Source organism: Bombyx mandarina, chromosome 01 (genome assembly GCF_030267445.1).
Source record: "Bombyx mandarina strain Sakado chromosome 01, ASM3026744v2".
In the NCBI taxonomy this organism is placed as follows: Eukaryota; Metazoa; Arthropoda; class Insecta; order Lepidoptera; family Bombycidae; genus Bombyx; species Bombyx mandarina.
The window spans coordinates 10,075,644-10,095,334 of record NC_143208.1 but is presented as its reverse complement, the minus strand read 5'-3'; the positions used below and the strand labels follow the sequence as shown (position 1 = coordinate 10,095,334).

The 19,691-nt window shown below is 37.5% G+C and overlaps 1 protein-coding gene across 5 annotated transcripts in view; it reads left to right on the top strand.

Annotated features, from left to right (window-relative positions):
- The window catches only part of LOC114245163 (facilitated trehalose transporter Tret1), a 34,346-nt gene extending 19,198 nt beyond the window's left edge, over positions 1-15,148 (top strand). For 3 of the 5 annotated variants that reach the window (XM_028177211.2, XM_089729654.1, XM_089729658.1), the window contains 12 exons: positions 833-937; positions 2,899-3,101; positions 4,985-5,140; positions 5,607-5,690; positions 6,135-6,222; positions 7,999-8,129; positions 8,374-8,583; positions 8,777-8,863; positions 9,550-9,648; positions 10,367-10,512; positions 13,951-14,071; positions 14,875-15,148. In XM_028177211.2, coding sequence (XP_028033012.2) covers positions 833-937; positions 2,899-3,101; positions 4,985-5,140; positions 5,607-5,690; positions 6,135-6,222; positions 7,999-8,129; positions 8,374-8,583; positions 8,777-8,863; positions 9,550-9,648; positions 10,367-10,512; positions 13,951-14,071; positions 14,875-14,961 — 1,517 coding nt within the window. In that variant the 3' untranslated portion in view covers positions 14,962-15,148. Of the gene's footprint in view, positions 1-832; positions 938-2,898; positions 3,102-4,984; positions 5,141-5,606; positions 5,691-6,134; positions 6,223-7,998; positions 8,130-8,373; positions 8,584-8,776; positions 8,864-8,947; positions 9,649-10,366; positions 10,513-13,950; positions 14,072-14,874 lie in introns of all 5 variants that reach the window. The other 2 variants (XR_016323517.1, XM_089729656.1) reach the window with 2 other exon arrangements.
- Positions 15,149-19,691: the final 4,543 nt, after the last annotated feature.

Here is a 19,691-nt window from a genome sequence, read left to right as displayed (position 1 = left end):
ATCGCGCCGCATTTATACTCATGGACTTCATTCTATGACATGCAAGCGGAGTAAAATGTCCCCTTCGCAATAAAGTGACGTCACTGAAAACTTGTAAACGGTCTGTGTATACCTACGCGAATGTGGTGTTCGCTCACGCGACCCACACCCACATAGATACCCTTTAGTCCCTTCAATACCGTTTTTGCAGGATAGCTATAGAAACATCGTCGTTCGCGTCGACCTTCATAATGGTCTGGGCCCCGAATCCATCAGAAAACATTTTAAGTCAGCATCGGAACAGTACTTCGATAAGACGATTCGTCATGACAATTGTCTCATCGTGGCTGCCACTGAGTGCCACTGACTAAGTACTATCTGACTCTGGCTGACGCAAGAGTCAGACACGGTCGACGTTATAGAAATGCCGTAACGGTTCCATCCGATCCACTATGATGGTCATTACGCGCCTGCAGCTTTAGCTCTATGACTAGGCATAGGGACCCTAGAAATCGGACCCTAGAAACCCAAACCTAGCACATGCATCAGCCTGCTGTGGCTCTTGACTGAGCTTTTCAGTGGGTCGCGATTCCGTTTCGGTAGTAGATGCATTCGCGAAGCAGCTGCCCTTAAGTTATGTTTCTTTCGGAGGCGCTCGGGCAGCTGTTAGCAAATCCCACCCCTGCCTCTATGCTCACCCACCTGCTCGCATGAAACTGGAAGGACCTCAAAGTCACGACTTCTTCTTAAAAAAAAAAAGAAAGCTCTAAAGGACAATTGATATTTTATCAGTATTTCGGTGTCGTTATTGAAGAACTAGACTGAAATAACATCATAATTGTTATTGTTACAGGCTATGGCATGACCTTGGGTTTTACGACTATACTCATTCCCGCTGTCGAGAAACCAAAAGAGGGCGAAGTTTTACATTTAGAAAAATCTGAGATTTCTTGGATAAGTAAGTAAAAAACTGTTTACATTCTTGAATCGCTAATCATTTTATAATTAGGTTTATTACCACATACTCGTTTACTACAAGATACTCGTAGAAAACTCCAATAAAACAAACTAAAAACAATTCACGTTTATTAAAATACCAATTTAGCAGTAATCATTTAGGCGTTCGTTACATATTGTATTGTCTTTCGGCTACTGTTGTAGCCTGTACTTATTCTAATGCTGAGTGTTATCGTTGTTGATATTATATAATACTCAGTTTGTTGACCATGCTCATATTATATTCATTATACAGTTCTCCTTGATGTTAAAACAGATGAAAAAGTGCGCCTCACAAGTCTGGTGGTACTTAGGGACCAACATTTGGATACGTTACAAATAAACACAAACTTTATATTTTAGGTACCTTTGGTTCTACTAAGAATAAAGTTATTGTTTTTTAGTCTATCAAATAATTTGTATTCTTAAAAACCCTGTGAATTAAAGCTCTTTATATAAATGACGCTTCCTCTTTATTGCATTGACCTTTCTATGTACGATCTAGGTACGTAGTTTTGACATTGCTATAGCTTGCTAGCCTTGCATTTATCAGTACCGTCAATATTTAGAAACAACATTATTGTTGTTGTTCTGTAGTCGAGTTATAAGTGTAAATAATCGTTTTGCTTCATATTATTAAATCATAAAGCTTATATTGACAAACGTTCTGTCAAATTATTGTTTAATTGTAATAATGTATTATTCAAGTAAAGTATCTTGTTCTTATTTGTTAAAAAAAAAATATTTGAACATTTCTTTGTTTGTTTATGTACTTTGTGTTGGTGCGTCATAAATTTATATAAATAAGTTAAAATATTGTATTATTATTATTATTGACACTTAGGAAAGGTTTCTCGTTTAAGTAATCTTATCGAAAAGCGATCTTTGTTGTATAGTGTTCTAACAAATTGAATATTTTTGTTCATTTTTCATGTTAACTCATAACAGCTGTTGTACCATTTATAGTCTTTTAATTTATATTTCATGCAAAGAGTAGCTTAAATCATGTGACGACGACATGACGACGCCGACATTTTGACTTGACTAATTAGTATATCTAATATAACAATAGTAATTTTAATTTTAAATAAGTATTGATTAATATTTATTTTATGATAAGTAGTTTGTAGTGTGTTTGTTGTGCGACAATTTAATGAATGATTTCTTAAATTACCGTTTAAATACAGTCAAACCTGGATAAGCGAGAGTTCAAGGGAGCACAATCTCATTCTCGCTTATAGAGGTTTCTCACTAACCCGAGTTTCTCGCTAATGCTCCCTCTGAATTTCATTTGGCGATTTTCCGGATTCAAACGCATTCACTATTTTAAGTTTATCACTTAATGACAGTACTTTAATTTTCCGTTTTGACATGATACAGAACAGAACTTTCGTTCGCAATTGACTAACGATAAACTGAGTAAGTCCGACAAACAGGACGGTACACAGGTACACGTGTCCATTCGAAAAGAATGCGATAAAATAACAAAGTTATTTAGTTCCACGATATAGAATAGGTTCAATATTGACGAGAAAACAATACAAAAACAATGGAAGGAAGTTCCACAAAAGTTAAGAATGGGTCATAAAATAGCAGATGTTAAAATTTGCTTTTTCATTTGTTCCTCCTAAATAATATAAATAAATAAAGCTCGACTGTCGCTTATGGAGGTATAGATAAGTAGCAGTCTCACTTACGGAGGTCCATGAGGGAAAAAAGACTCTCTTACAGAGGTTTCTTTTTCTCGCTAATAGAGGTTTTGGGAGCTTAAAATGACGGTTCCTGGCTATTACTCTCACTTATAGAGTTTTCTCACTTATCCAGATTTGACTGTACATGGTTTTTTAGATATCCTATTTATTTCATTATTTTTCCTTTCTTAAAAATAAAATTTTCTCATGTAACGTCTGTTTTGTCCTGTAGGTTCAATAAACTTGATAGTCGTGCCACTGGGGTGTGCAGTATCCGGCATAGTCACGACACCCATTGGTCGCCGACGTTCTATGCAAGTTGTGAACCTTCCATTCTTTATAGCTTGGTTACTATTTCACTTCTCAACCAGTACCGGACATTTATATGCAGCTCTGTTTTTAACGGGCTTAGCTGGAGGTCTCCTTGAAGCACCTGTAAGTAATTAATTTATACATTTTCTCTGGCCGAAAGTGTTTCGTTTTGTTAACTGGCAAGTGGCTTATCTTGCCTACTTTTGCCGCGATGTATAATAGCGTTGCAATTTGAAATCTAGAATAGCCGTTATTACAATACAATTGAAATACAATTAATGAAGACTTGTAGCTAGATATAGAAGAGGCGGTTGTTTCTGGTGAGAAACTCATTGGAATGGTGCTACAGGCTAAGTGTCACGGCGAACTCGACTAGTTCGACCAGTATGGCGACTTATGTTTTGGCTACTGCTGTTAATGTTCGTATTGTTATCCAACAGTACCAAACATCCAACAGTACCAAAACTGACCAAAATAATCCGTTTATTGGAACTTTAAAGGCGGCGGTCGCATTCATCCTGTAAGTTCGTTTGCCCTAATTAGAAAAAGTAATAAGTACATTTCATAAATAAATTGTATTGTCTTTGAATGTTTGATTTAGTTGTTAAGACTTTATCAACCTTACGCAAGTTCAAGGATATTCTCTGACCTAAGAAATGAATTGTAAACAAATAAGATATAAATTAAATAATCGGCAATATTTCTTTACTCACCCTGTAAATATATCAGAAAGGATAAATCAATTTAAATGGCGATAACTTTCGCAATGTACACTTTAGTTTCTTAATTAAATATCTCTTCTTATCAAAGTGTTACAACTTGGAGGTAAATGCGTCTTATCTACACCTGTATTGGCCAATGTCCTATCATCTTATATTACACTTTTCAAGTATTTTTCCTTTGCATATAGTTTACTTGAAATAAGTATATAATAGAATATTATAATGTGTATTACGCATAAAGTTAATAAAATTAATTTAAGTTTATGAATAAGACTTTATCGGTATTGTTTGATTAGTATTGGCATACAATGGGTACCAGACACACTGAGGCCAACCGCAGAGTGAGATCACTATTCTTGCTCGATCGCCATGCTTTGATGAGCAGAGAGAAGAGCGTTCTTTGCCATGTTCAGTCGTCTGCTTCTACAAGATGATGCACTCGCAATAGGCGATATTGCCATTTATTTATTAAATTAAAACTAATTATTAAAAAAAAAATATACGCCATTCAAATTGGAGATGTTATATTTTATTTTGATCTATGTTCCACACAGTGCCTATTTTTCAACAACATGCAAAAATCTCTCAAAATTAAATAAAAAAGGCTAAGCTTGGGGGTTTTAAAAACACCCATGGTGGATCCGGGTGCGGAAAGGAAAGAGCTCTCCCTCTCTCGTTCCGTCGCTTCCATCTATGATGGACTCGCAGAAGTCGAGCATCCTACCGAGCATCGTAGGAACGACCCGCAGCGGCGGCAGGTCCGCGCTATGACCGCGACGAGGGCGGCGCGTTGTTCGTCGAATCCCGAGCAATGCGCCAATGTGTGTTTCGCTGTGTCATCCTCGTCGCGGTCTGCGCAATGGTGGCACTGCGCCGTTGGTTTCCTTCCGACGGGTCTACCAAACGACGAGACAACGTCTCCAGCACCTACTGAATTACTCCTTCCCCAGGGCGCCCTTCCCCCCTAGAGCGAAGGTTGCTACGGCACCCGTAGTCGGCAGCCAGCGCCTCCAGGTCCCAGGCTGATGAAATCTACTTAGCTTGAGGATTTTTTTCAATGCTTTTTAAAAACAAAAAGTCAAGAGATTTTTCGATTGTTTTGGAATAACAGCTGCTCTACATTCCACAGTGGTTAGCAATGCGCATTACAACAGGTAATTAATTAGTTGAACCATGGCCTCGTCACCGCTGCGCTTGATGTTAGTAAACAAGGTTTCTTGCTCATTGGGCCAAAGGCACTGATACTTATTTAAAATTAATTTGGTCTGGTTGTACTTATTCTAGGTACTAACGTATGTGGCAGAAATAACGCAACCACATCTTCGAGGTGCCTTGACAGCTACTAGTTCTATGTGCATACTTATCGGAGTTTTCACACAGTTTCTGTTTGGTCTCTTTATGTACTGGAGGACAGTGGCACTCGTTAACATTATATTCACAGTAAGTTTGTGTTTTCTTTTCAAATTAAATTGAAAGCGGTTTTTATATTTATCATTACTTTATATTACTAATTACTTTTCAGTGGAGAACGTGTGCTGGATATATTATCTATGGTGAACATAGTCGTCACTCATAGACTTTTAATGTGAATGATAATGTACCACTTACCTAACTGTAAAAACTGTAAATTCGACGCTGGCAATAATGGCATTGCGAAAAGTCGATTAGGCTATAAATCTTAAAAAAAAGAGAAGTCCATTGCCACACTGAAATAAAGAAGAAAGTAATCGATTTATTTATAATAAATTTATTTCGAAATATTCTTGCTAACCCTTTTTTATATCTTGTCTTAATCTCAGATACATCACTTGCATGCGCATGATAGCTGTGTTTCATTTTGAAAACTACTTGCACGTCGTTTCCTTAAGAGTCATTCGTATTTGTTCATAATGTTTGTTGGTTTCAGATCTTGGCCGTTATAGCATTATGTTTTGTTCCTGAATCTCCACATTGGCTGGTTGCTAAGAAACGTTACGAAGATGCTAGAAAGGTGAATTTTTAAATAATAATTTGAATGATACCCGGTTCGAACTTTAAGCCGATACAGATGGATATTTGTTTAAAATTTAAATTCAAAATAGGCATAAAATTTTCATGACTAAGGCAACTAACCTAAATTGAGCCTCATTGGGCCGCCCGTACACAGTTTCAGAATGAGAATTTTAACAAGATACTATTTTCCGTTTGTGGATACATACATATTATGTATATGTATACTTTCCTATCGGTCATATTATTATTTCATTTTATTCCACAATCCAGACTATAAACTAGGGAGTTCAGTATATTTATAAAATATTTCTTGTTTTTACAGCATAGTTCATTTGTAGTTTCATATAATATGTAAATGAAGTATGAGGATCTTGATTGATTGATGAAATAGAATTGATGAAAATTGATTTAAGTCTAAGTTTCTTTTTCTTTTTCTTTTTAGAGCTTGCAATGGCTTCGTGGATGGACAGGTCCACATGTCGTGGAACAAGAGTTGCAGGATATCAAAGCTCTATTCAAAAGAGGAAAAGGTTCATTAAAGTTTTCAATTCTTATAAATGTACTTTGTAACCTTTCTAATTTTATGTGTTCAAATTTTTACTTAACTCGTATATATTTATGAATTAAGCTGATCCCACTAAATATTACCAAGATTAACAATTGTATTTATAGTTCGATTATAAAATATTTAACAGATTATCTTTTAATCGAACGGCTAAAAGCTCATTGACATAAGGAGGGTTTTTCGAAGACAGGCAATGTATTTCCTTCTAATTCTAATGTAGTACCTTCTAATGTTTTCTTGATCTTTACTGATAATAGGTTAAATAATTTGTATCGATTAGTATCGATACTTAGTAATCGAATAGTATCGATACTTTAGATAGATGAGTGGTCTCAGGTGCTATGATGGATCCCATATTCATCAATAATTGAAGGTTGCCCACGCTCAAGTCCTAATTGAATATGCAATTTCGAAAAGGGCACATGTCGCATATTTTGTCAAATACGTTTTTTCATATACATGTAGTTTTGAGGCTTACCTACACCCATTTTATAATAATTCCAGTAATTTTCAATTGCTAATTAACACTAAAATGTATCTCAAAAGTTAATATTTTAAATTTTACACTGCTTTAGAAAATAATCAGTTTTTTTCATTTCCTGAACATTTTACATTTTCAGAGATGTGCCCTTTTCGAAATTGCTTATTCAATTATATTCATTACTTTTAAGCCTTTGTGCGTTGTGTTTTATTACACAATACTGTTATTGTGGAAGTCGTTCGTGATCACGCGTCGAATACGTGGCTATGTCGCTCGATACGAGAACACCTGCGTCCTATCCAATAGGCGACGACGGCTTCTTACACATATTCCTATATTTATAAAAAAAACTGCAGACACTAGTTTCTGTAGTCGAATACGTCATACACACATACTTTTTTAAGGAACATTCATTTCGTAAATCAGCCTTAATATTCATAATTTCGGTGAAGGTGATTGGACTAGTTCATTTTGTTCGTAAAAATCAAACACATGTAAAAGTAAATTCTTGTAATATCACATTTGGACACTCGGCATAATAAATAATGAGTCTGTTAAAGTTGTTTTAATAGCTTGGAATGCATATTGTGTGTAACGGTATATTTAACGTTATTTTCACCGAATTAAAGATGTCTGATTAAGTTCATAATTTATTTACACACAAATCAGACAACGTTTATGGCTATCGACCATGTAACCAAGTTATTGTTTTAGTTAATAAATTATGTTTGAGCAATGCTTAATGCATCCATTAGTGTATCCACTAATGCTTGTTTTTTTGATAATTTGGTTGTAATTGTTTGTAATTAGGGTATATTTATGATTCACGGCTAATTAAGCAAATAGATAACACTAGAAAGTCGCTTAGAAACAATTTGTCAAATGAAGTTAAATCACTTTATTTTATCACGCAAGTTTAAAGTTAAAATTACAAAATTAAAATATTTGAGATCGGTTTAAAAAATAAGTGCTAGTCGTATGTACCTGTATTATTTTTGGTTGATTTTTTTATTACGCACGCATTCACGTTGTAATATATTTATCGTCTACCAACTTCAGACAAGCCATCAGCGCATTAATTCAAACAGAGCCAGTAAAAACGTCACGCTGATTTCTTTGATTAGTGATAAAATCAAAAACTGGACGGAAATACGTTGTTTGGGCTATAACAATATGCAAAAAAGACTAATATTTCCTCCACAAAGCTAAAGGCTAAATATTTTTCCGAAAACTTAATCTGTCTTTATTTAATAATTGCAGATGTTGATAATACGGAAGAAACGTTGTCAGAAAAGGTATATCAGTATTGTAGAAGAAGTTTCTTACTGCCATTTTTTCTCGTCAGTTTTTCCTTCTTTGTTGGCCATTTCAGCGGCATGACAACTTTACAGGTGATTTCAAGATACATATTTACTTATTTTCTAAGTAAGCCCCTATACATTATTTCCATTGTGACTAGTGATTTTCATTTTCCTTCACAAGCCAAAAAATACATATAATAACGAAATAGTTTCACAAAATTCACGATTTTGTGAAACTATTGTGAACAAGACTAATGAACCCGATTCTGTACAACAAAATACTCATGCTCAGAAGAGAAATTAAGTGAAACATGTTTATAATTGGATGTTGCAGACATATGCAGTATCCATATTTCAGATGCTCGAAGCGCCTATTGATAAATACTACGCCACACTCATCCTCGGAATTCTGCAAATACTTGGCTCCGGTGCCTGTGTGCTATTAGTGCACTACACCGGAAAGAGACCTCTCGCATTCTTCTCCACGGGCGTCGCTGGTATATGCTGTATCTTAGTGGCCATCTACGACTTATACGCTCGCACTGTAAGAATTTTGGTAGCACTTTTAAACAAATTATATAAAATTGAATTGATTATGTATAGCCATGTACGCACGTTTTAGGTCTTCCCAATATTACGTATATAACACAATACTAAGTCACAACATTCCTAAACGACAAATAATATTATGAATTCACAAGAAATCTTTTGACTTATTAATACTTTTTATGTTATAGCACATTATGAGCGGAGTATCTTTGAACGCAGAAAGAGTTGTTACTGATGTCAATGCCACTCTTACCAGTGAAACTGAAGTCTTCGTGGTAAGCATTTTTGGGTGTTTTCTTTATAACTCTACCTACACATTTCACTATAAATCAATAGCTACTTTTTTCTTTTTTGTGAAGGACGTATTACTGTTGGCCCGAGGGCCTTTCCAGTTTCACCAGGACAGGTGGGCGAGCACGGGCTCAGCCAGGAGGGATGGGATTTGCTAAGAGCTGCCCGAGCGCCTCCTGAGGGGGCCTATCAACTCAAGGGCAGCTGCTTCGTGAATGAATTTAGTGCTGGATCAGAATCGCGATCCGCTGAGAAGATTCGGCGAAAAACTCAGAGAGCTGACGTATGAGTTAGGTTGCACGTCGAACTCTTTGTCGAGTTCGACGAGTACGGTTACTGGGGTCCCTAAGCCTGTCCCTAATGTTAGAGTTGAAGGGTTGAAGGCGTCTAATGCAAGGGTTATTGGATCTGCTGAATCCGTAAGGACGTGTCTAGTGCCAATAGCAACGTGTATTTTCGTGTGTTACAGTCCTCCTACAGGTTTACCTAAAAGAGGTGGCTTAAGCCATAAGGCCGACAGATAATAATGCTTAATTGCCGTTCTTAAGGTTTATGTACTGTTAATTTTTACTATTGGTTTTTCAAAAAGAGCTTGAGCAAGAGTATGAAAGCACAACAACTGTCTACATATTAAGTTTTGTAAGATGTTGAGAAAACGGCCATTTTCCAGAAAAATCCTTATTCATGGATGCCAACAACATTTCTCATGGTACTGGCATTGGCCACGCACACAGGCATTCGGTTGCTCCCTTGGATCTTAATTGGAGAGGTAAAGAATCATTAAAATACATTGAAAATGTTCTAGGGTAGATCGCACGTTGCTATTAATTGCTTATCGGAGCGCATTGTGTAGAACTATAGCTGTTTACCGTGATGAAGGAAAGGTATCTGTTTACTTTCCTGTGGGAATAAGATGTATTTTCGGGATATAAAGGAGTCATTGCCCTGGTCATAAACTATCACTATAAAAATCATTTCAATCCGTTGCTTCGAAGTGAAAGAAGGACAAATAAACACCTTTATAATTTGTATTAGTATGGATGTGCCACTGACAATTGTAGACAAACAAGTTCAGGGCTCATCTGATGTTAAGCAGTCACCAGAGTGCTTAGACACCATGTTAGGTGCTACCCTCTTTGACAGATAGGATGGGTTCTCTATTTTTTAGTTGAAAGGCCATCCCACGACTTGCACATGTACTATCTCATTCACCTATTATTTAAAGTGTGTTAAAATATTATATAAGCAATAGTATGCGACGAGTTATGGATTAGAGAGTTGGTCATTCAGTAGTAGTGAGAAGGTGATACAGAAGGGTGGTCACGACCCTCAGTATTGATGAATATGACGCAAAGAGGAGAAATTGAGTAAATTAGGGCACTAATAAAGTAATACGAGGGTGACCCGAAAGTCATAGTAGTAGGTCGGGTTCTGATTTATTATTAGGCTGACTATTATCAGGTACATATATCTGTTATTATTTTCAGGTATTTAATGCCAAAACGAGATCCGGTGGTGCCGGATTAGCGAGTGCTGTAGGATATATATTTGGTTTTCTAACTAATAAAATGTACATTTCGATGGTGGATACCCTATCCATTTGGGGAACGTATGGATTTTACGGTATTGTATCGTAAGTATTTAGTACTCAATTTAATAGGTAATGTATTACTTGTATAATCGTATAACAAAGATTATTGATTATGGCCATAGTCGGAAAGCCAAATAATTTATTCAGGGAAATTAATATAAGATCCAGGGCCATATCGCGTATTTTCAGAGATGACTTAGGCCTAGCTGCGAGAATAGCTGGTCATTAAACAATGAAAAAAAATGAATAAGACAGTCCGAAATAATCTACTCCTCATGGGATACGCAAAAGAAGATCACTGACAGAAAGCTGTACGAGTTCTTTTTACTGTTAAGTGTTCCAATTAATAGATGGCTATGGCCAGTCCAGAGTTAGGACCAATAGTGAACGTATTAAATATATCTCACATTTTTAAAATGTTACCAAATATGAATGTTGATTGTTAAAAAAAAATTACAATGCCCTCTATTTAATACTATTACGGCAAAACTAAGTACTGTTAAATAAAGCAACAATACTTCTGGTAATCGCAGTGATTAGTATGAATTCAATTTTCGAGGTAATGGAAATTACTGTCTCTTGTCGTCTATCCGAAACGTAAAACGAAAAACGGTCGTTGACTTTTGAGTTTAAAACAGGAAAGTTTTTTTAATCTGGTCACCTTTATACTTCTTTTAGTAATAGTGTTTTTTTAAACTTAGGCTTACTCGATAATTGATAATAAAATGATAAATTCACAAATAGCCTGTTTAAAGAAAGAAAAAGATTAGTAGGTATGTAACTAGTCAGGTCATAAGTATTGTCACACAGTAAAAACTTTTCTTTTAGAATGCTGGCCACAAAAAAGTTTATTGAATTCGAATTGTTCATGAAAATAAAAATGTATACTTTTAGAATTTTACTCATTTTTAAATATGGAGTGGACGCTTAAAGAAGACCGTGTTGCAGTTATTGCGCTGCATCGTTGCGGTTACGCGCCAATTAAAATTTTTAACATACTGAAAAATTTGAATATAACCAAAAGATTCGTTTATCGTACCATCAAACGATACAATGAAGACTCTAGTGTAGATCAGGTCAAGAAGTGGTCGCCCTCGGTCTGTTAGGACTCCAGCAGTGATAAAAGCTGTGAAGGCGCGAATTCAAAGAAATCCCAAACGTAAGCAGAAACTGTTGGCCCTTCAGATGGGGTTAAGCAGAACCACGGTGAAAAGGGTGTTAAATGAAGTCTTAGGGCTTCGGGCATATCGAAGAAAAACAGGACATCGTTTGAATGCTCGTCTAATGACCTGAGACTGAAGAGATGCCGCGCTTTGTTGAAGCGGTACGCGGGAAAAAAATATCGGGAAATTCTTTTTTCGGATGAAAAAATTTTTACCGTAGAAGAGAGCTACAACAAACAAAATGATAAGGTGTACGCACACAGTAGTGAAGAAGCGAGCAACCGTATTCCGCGTGTCCAATGAGGTCATTTTCCATCCTCGCTCATGGTATGGTTGGGAGTTTCTTATTGGGGCTTAACAGAGGTACATTTTTGTGAGAAAGGTGTAAAAACGAATGCAGTTGTGTATCAAAATATAGTCCTGACGAACCTTGTGGAACCTGTTTCTCATACCATGTTCAATAACAGGCACTGGGTATTCCAAAAAGATTCGGCGCCAGCTCATAGAGCGAAGAGCACACAAGACTGGCTGGCGGCGCGTGAAATCGACTTCATCCGGCACGAAGACTGGCCCTCCTCCAGTCCAGATTTGAATCCGTTAGATTACAAGATATGGCAACACTTGGAGGAAAAGGCGTGCTCAAAGCCTCATCCCAATTTGGAGTCACTCAAGACATCCTTGATTAAGGCAGCCGCCGATATTGACATGGACCTCGTTCGTGCTGCGATAGACGACTGGCCGCGCAGATTGAAGGCCTGTATTCAAAATCACGGAGCTCATTTTGAATAAACTTTAGTGTCATAAGAATCTATGTTTTGTGAAGTTAATTTTTTTTTGATTTTTTTTTATTGCCTTTGTAGGCAGACGGGCATACGGCCCACCTGATGGTGAGTGGTTACCGTCGCCCATGGACTTCAGCAATGCCAGGAGCAGAGCCAAGCCGCTGCCTACCGCTTAATACTCTCCATAAGCCTCGTTTGAAGAAGGACATGTCATAGCGTTCGGGAAACACCGTGGAGGCGAGCTCATTCCATAGCCGGATGGTACGTGGCAAAAAAGATCTCTGGAAACGCATTGTGGATGACCGCAGTGGCTCCAGGTAGTATGGATGAACTCTACTCCGGTGGCGGGCGGTGCGATGGTAAAAACGAGATGCTGGTATCATCTCGAACAATTCCTCAGAGCAGTCCCCATGGTACATACGGTACAAAATACAGAGGGAACCGAAGTCCCTCCGCAGACCCAGAGGCTCCAAGCGATCCGAGAGAATGGGATTATCGACAATCCGAACGGCCCTCCTCTGTATGGAGTCAAATGGAAGAAGCTGGTATTTGGGAGCCCCGGCCCAGAGATGGGAGCAGTACTCCATGCGAGGCCGGACTTGTGCTTTATAAAGCAAAAGTCTTTGTCCAGGCGTGAAGTACCGTTTCGCTCTGTTGAGGACTCCCAGCATTTTGGGCCAACTTGGCTTTGCCTTCCAAATGACTCAGAAACTGGACATCGCTCGAAATGTCGACCCCAAGTATCCCGATACTCTCGGAAGGTTGCAGGGATACTCCTTGGAATTGCGGGTTCATTTTGGTATATGAATGGTTACATAATGAATAAACTTATTTCAATTATTTTACATTAAACATGTGACAGAATTTATGACTTGACTAGGTAAATAGGCAAACGCCGTTCGTCGCCGTTTTCATCACATGTGGTACTTAGCTTTGATGTAGAAATCGAATCTTACGCCGACGTCGACTTATAGGTGATAACCTAAGCGTCGGATCTTGTCCAAATCCAAACAGGGCTAGAAGAAGTAGCCACAACCATCATCTATAATCAGTTTTTTTAAAACGACCGAAGGAGTTGAGCTTACGACCTACATGGATTTAAGTGATTAGAAGAGCCCATAGACGTCACAACGTGGGTGCCATCACTCACTCTGGGAGATGAGATCGAAGTCTCAATAATAATGTATGAGGGCCTGTCCCAGCCTTCCAACTGAACCGCATCTCTGTTCCGCGGCATAAATGGGCTGGATGGTGGTACCTACCTGTGGCGGTTTATAATACGCTCCATCACCAGTAAATTTTGGTTGGAGATCGCGGTATGCTGGTGTAATACTCAAAGAACACTGCTAGCATTTCTACGGGTAATTTCCTTAACGACATCTACGGCACGAAAAGGAGCGGTACTATTCTAGGTAAAAAACAAATTACAAAACCAGTATAGATTAGTTAATTAGGTATTTAGTAGCTTCAATATAAAACCTGAACATTGTCACGTAATTTATTTGTCCAATAATAATAATCTATATACGTTACAGCTTAATAGGATGCACGGTGCTATATTTTATTTTACCAGAAACAGAGGGAAAGAAGTTAAATGAAATTGAAAACCATTTCGCCGGAATTAGAAAGTTGACAAATCAAGTATACCGGTCAAAGGTTTGTAAAAAATCATATATTATGCTCAACATATTTCATATTCATTTTATTAGATGATTGATACCAAAGGTTTTAGCAGCGTAATTTACGTTAACAAAACTTTTTTGTTTTCGGGTACCTTTTTTTTGGAATGCTTGCAGGAAACATACATACACGACAAGACCAAGTACATCATGATCTAGATCACATATTTTTTACATAGAAATTGGCTTCGACTATGAGTCGAAATCTATATGTCGATGCCATGGCAAAATGTTCAGGGTTATTAAAATTCAGGAAAAAAAGTCTTTATTTTAACAATTACACTTACGTCAGATCTAAGCAATTTAAGACTTATTTATTTAATTTCAGTAATAGTAAGGTTTTACATATGTATGTCCAGTTCAACTTATTAAAATGGCAAATGCCAAATTAAAGCCAACTAGCATGAAATATTATAATAAAATACATTATTTGACAATTTTTACACAAAACTTCTAAATGAAAAATACCTTTTTTCTAAATTATCTAATTAACAATTTTGTAACAGAGGGCAGAGGGCCAATAAATACATTTAACGTTTGTAATATATAATTTTTAAATACTTATATTTGGTTCAGTAAAATTTAAAAAATAAAATAAAAAGCAGAGTCCTCATTGGAGAGATTTATTTAACCATAACAGTAATTCGCTGTGTACATACCGACGCCCACGCCCTAAGTCGAAACAAAATTTGAAGATGTTTTTCAACGATGATTATAATCAGTTAATTTATATATTAATAACTTTTGCCTTATATAAACTACCCATTTTTCCCTTTTTAGAGAAGACCACAAAACGAGGTGTCAAAAATGCAAGAAATGAAAGGGGCAACAAATCCAACATTCGAAAACGATACTCTGAATATCTAAATTGTGTTCTAGTATATTATAATTTAAATGGTAAATAAAAATACAGTAATGAGTTTTATACACTGTTTCAGTCATTTTGTTGTTGACTCCGTAACCTATGAAATAAATAATTGTAATTAGAGGTTTGAGTCAGCTATAACAACAAAGTGAAGCAAACGCAATCAGAAAATAAATAGGATTAATGAAACTATTGCATTTTTATTATTGTTAAAATAATCTGGTATGTTTTATTTCAAACTCAATTTGCACCGTGCTCTGTCTCTGCGTATTTCAAAATATGTCTATGACACTTGGAATGGAATAGAAATTACTATATTTCTTCATCCTTTTTTAGCTGCAACACCGAAGAAAGCTGTGACATATGTGAATTTTAACAAGTCTCAGTTCTCTGCAAGGAGGGCACTCAGCGGTAAAATATCGCAAATACTTTTAAAAGCTGCTTAGCTTTGCTCTTTGTTGAGTATTAAAGTTCGAGACCTAAAATAGGTCAGATGCTATAAGAGCATATAATTTATACATATGTGTCGCATCGGAACACGACAAATGAAGTGAAAGCGCGGCACCTAATGGATATGGGCCGCGACTGTTCGTCAAACATCGGCACGATTCAGGCAGGGTTGAAGTGTCATTACAAGGGTTGAGTCGAGGCGCATTCGTTCCCGGACTTAGGAGGAGTGAAGGCATCTCGGAGCTGATAAGCTGTTTCGTGCTGCGCGACTGCCCACTACTTAAGGGGTGGTGAGGGTATCAGCCCTTATGCGACAAGGTCAGCTGAAAGTTACTACGCTTTGCGATGTGCCTCAATTACCGTTACTGAAAGTCCTGACACTTTATTATACGCTAGAGCTGTAACGTGCCGAAAGCCTTCACGCTATGTTTTGTGTAAAATTTAAAGCTGTTTGCGAGCACCTAGCCAGTGTGCGTGCTTAGCGCTGTCCCACCTAGGCTGGACCTGACGTCCAGAAGCAACGCGAGAGCGCATTAAGAAGCAGAATGGCGGTGTCAGAAATAATTAATTTACATACGTGGTTAAGCGACGTCACTTATTTTATTAGAATGGCAAGCTGCACAACGTGACTTTACGTGACTGACATCATTATAGGTTATCAAATCTGCCAGTAGTGTGAGTGAGCGTTTGCCGAAGCTCTCTTGCTCGGGGGACACGGTTTGCTCCGGACATGCGCACTGACTGATTAAAATAAAACAATATATCGAGTGGCGATAGCGGCCATTTAGATAGCCATTAATTGAAACCGGCGACACTTCTCCGGCATATATATCTACAACACTTTATTTTGGAAGGTCGTATTTCTGATGTGAAAGACCATTTCACCAGGATAGGACTGGGCTCAACCAGGAGGGTGGGATTTGCTAACAGACGTCCAAACGCTTCTGAAGGAGACCTAACCATTCAAGGGCACGAATGCATTTACTACGGGATCGGAAACGCGATCCGCTGAAAAGATCTGGCGAGAAATTCGGCGGGTTTATGTATAGGTTACGTTTCACGACAAAATCTTTAACGAGTTCAACGAGTACGGTTACCAAGATCCTTATGCCTGTTCCTAATATTAAAGCTCCGTAACAACTTGTCCGGGGCGTCGACGGTGACCGGCCTCTACGTGCCGGAGTTAGGGGGCAGTCAGCGTCAGCCACGATGAGGCGATTTTCATGACGCATCGCTTTATCAAAGTACCGTTCCGACGTTGACTTCAGGCGTCATTGCACACTAAACTGAGGAATAAAATATGTATTGCAGTCTTTTCCGTGTACCTCATCTGTCATCCTAACGGTGGACGCCACGCTGGCTACGCCATAATTATCAAGAATAGTATAAAGCATTGCCTCTTGGAATCTGCCACCCCCTTGTAGAGGCGGCACACCACCGCGTAGTGCCCTCCAAAGTGTGGAAACAGCCTACTCAGCGAACCGGCAGCTGTCAGCAGGTGGGAACCCAACTTTACGAAGCGAGCACGGAAGCACCAACGACCGTCCATTACGATACCGAGGTACCGCAATCCAATGGCCTCCATTTTAATGTAAGCACCCCCGATCACGAGGTGACGAGGCGACGCATTCCGAGCCTCATGAAACAACAGAGCCTGCGCTTTGTCGAGCACTACCTCGAGCCCAAGCCTTCAGATTCTGTCGACGATGAAAGCCACCCCCGCCCAGGAATGACGGGCAGACTTACTAAGGTTCTTCCCCCGTGACACGGCCCACTATCCAAGTGTCGTCCGCGTAGCAAACTACGCTGAGGCCCGGAAGAGGAGCGCAGGGAACGTCTTTCAGGACCCAATCGTAGCCAATGTTTTACAAGAGAGGCTGAGGACCTCGGCCGGGCCTCTGAGGAACACCGCGCTCGACGGAGAAGCGGAGCACATCCCCGGTGCACACGACCAACCTGTTCTCGGTAGATAGGCTGCGTTATCGAATTGCAACCGTCGGACTATCCGAAGCCCACTTAGATGGCTCCATATAGATTACAATGTATATCTCGCTGTAACTAACGAGGTCAGGGAAGCCAGTAATCCGTCATTACGGTTGCGTAAGGTTTTAAAAACTACAAATTCTAAAAATTTCATCATAATTTAAAAATATTTTAGACTATAGTCGGATTTTTTATTAGACGAAGTAAACTGACGTTTACTGTGTTGTCAGTTTTTGATGAAATAAAAATAGTGTTGTGACAAAGTGAACGATTGAAAAAACTCCTGAATTAATGAAATTGCCTCGATTGTCTAGTGAATAGTTAGTGTGCCGAACTGCCGATATCGGGCACGGGGTTCGAATTTTAGCCGTGCTTTGTACATACCAACGAGTTTTCAACGAAACATTATGTTCCTATGGTATCTACCTGTACTGAATACCGAGTGTTTTAAACATTAAGAAAAACATTGCGAGGAAGCTTGTAAGACTGTCCTATTTCCAATGCATCATATAGTTGAAACTATAGATGTATAAAATATAACAATTATAGGTACATAGGTAATGAAAATAAAAAAAACTGATTGTAGTTACATACTACTAGTAACATATTATTATATTGGATCACTTTAATACAATTTTATTGTAAAATATAAATAATATTCTTTTATAGTTTGAAATTAATGATTAACTCTTCACACTCATTGTTCATTTATGTGATTGAACGAGAACTGGACGCATCACTATTACTTTAAATATAGCAACATTATTTCACAAAGTGACATTAGCTACTGTCAGCTGGCTTCGTCTAATTAAAAATCCGACTATACTTTAGTGCAGCTTCAAGACGACTCAACATGATAATGCAAAATACTTAAATTTCTTTGTTTCTTGCTTAATTTAAATTTAATTAAATTGAACTTTATATATTTTACATAATTTTATTTTATTTAATTCAATAACTAAAATAACGCATATTATTTTTCTGGTGATTCATATAAGCTAACTACATAGATTTATGTTTTAGTGCATTTTAAAATGATTTTGACTATGCATGGATAGCTCTTGATTATTGTGAATATACTTAATATTTAAATTCTCTCATGGATGACATATAAATTAATTTACTTATTAGTTTTAGGTTTCGATTTATGCCTAAATATCATAACAAAGTTAAAGAACCTTTCTTTATTCGTGGCCTCACTAATGAAATTCTGTGGTATGTAATATGGCCATGAGAATAGTGCATTTTTTATGTACTTACATTATATACCAAATATATATACATGTAGGTATAATACACAAATGTGATTTTGTGTACTACCTAAATATTGTATTGTTTCTCTTTTTCATCCCAGTTCAGTTTCAAGGCTAAATTTATTGAAAACGCTCTACCTTGTTTGGTTTTTAAATGAGACGTGAAGACTTGATGAGCTTGAAACTGTGGTCAACTTGGGATACTACCTAACCTTGTGATATCTACAAGTACTGGTTGATGCACTTGAAATAGTTCGTGGTTACCATCTAGACAGAAGAATTTTTAAAAGTGGCTTTCTTCGATTAAAGCAGGCTTCTTACGTTCCAGACCTGCTTTTAAATCTACACTACAAATACTGATGGCGATGATGTACTCTTGTAATTTTTAGTTATGTCTAGGTGTGGATCGGTATCAAGTGACTTTACTGGTGGTTATCTGATTAACTCGCAAAAAATATGAGAATCAGTCAAGTCTTAAGATGCACATGATCATTGTTTTATATAGTACAATGCTGCTGTTGGTTTTCTCTTAGTGTGCTCGTCGTCTATCGGCTTCAAAGAGATTATAAACTCTTCAAACTAAGTATGCAGAAGAGGTTTGATAGTCTTCTTTTAGTGCTACTCGTATACCTGGAGCACCAAGAGAGTAGAACACCAGGTATCTCAGTGCATATGAGCACTGCTTTTAGTTGCAAGCGCAAGGGGGATTACAAATAGTATGAACTCAGTGGGAGGAAAATCCTTTAGCATGCCATTAAACTCATGTTGTTATTCCTAGTCAGCTGTGACCACAGAAAGACGCCAAAACATTCAGTATTTGGCAACTGAAAATTTTGTTAGCATTCAATCATCTCTGGTGGATGTTCCATACCACGCTTGTTGATGCGAAAGTTGATATTTAAAAAAGTAGAGAATTAACGTTTTTTAAGCTAAAAATAAATTTGGGTAAATTTAATACACGTCCTTAAAGACTTTAGAGATGCAAATTCACTGCTAAAAAGAACAAGGTGAGTTATATGACCAACGAGAATAAATTGGCGAAAATT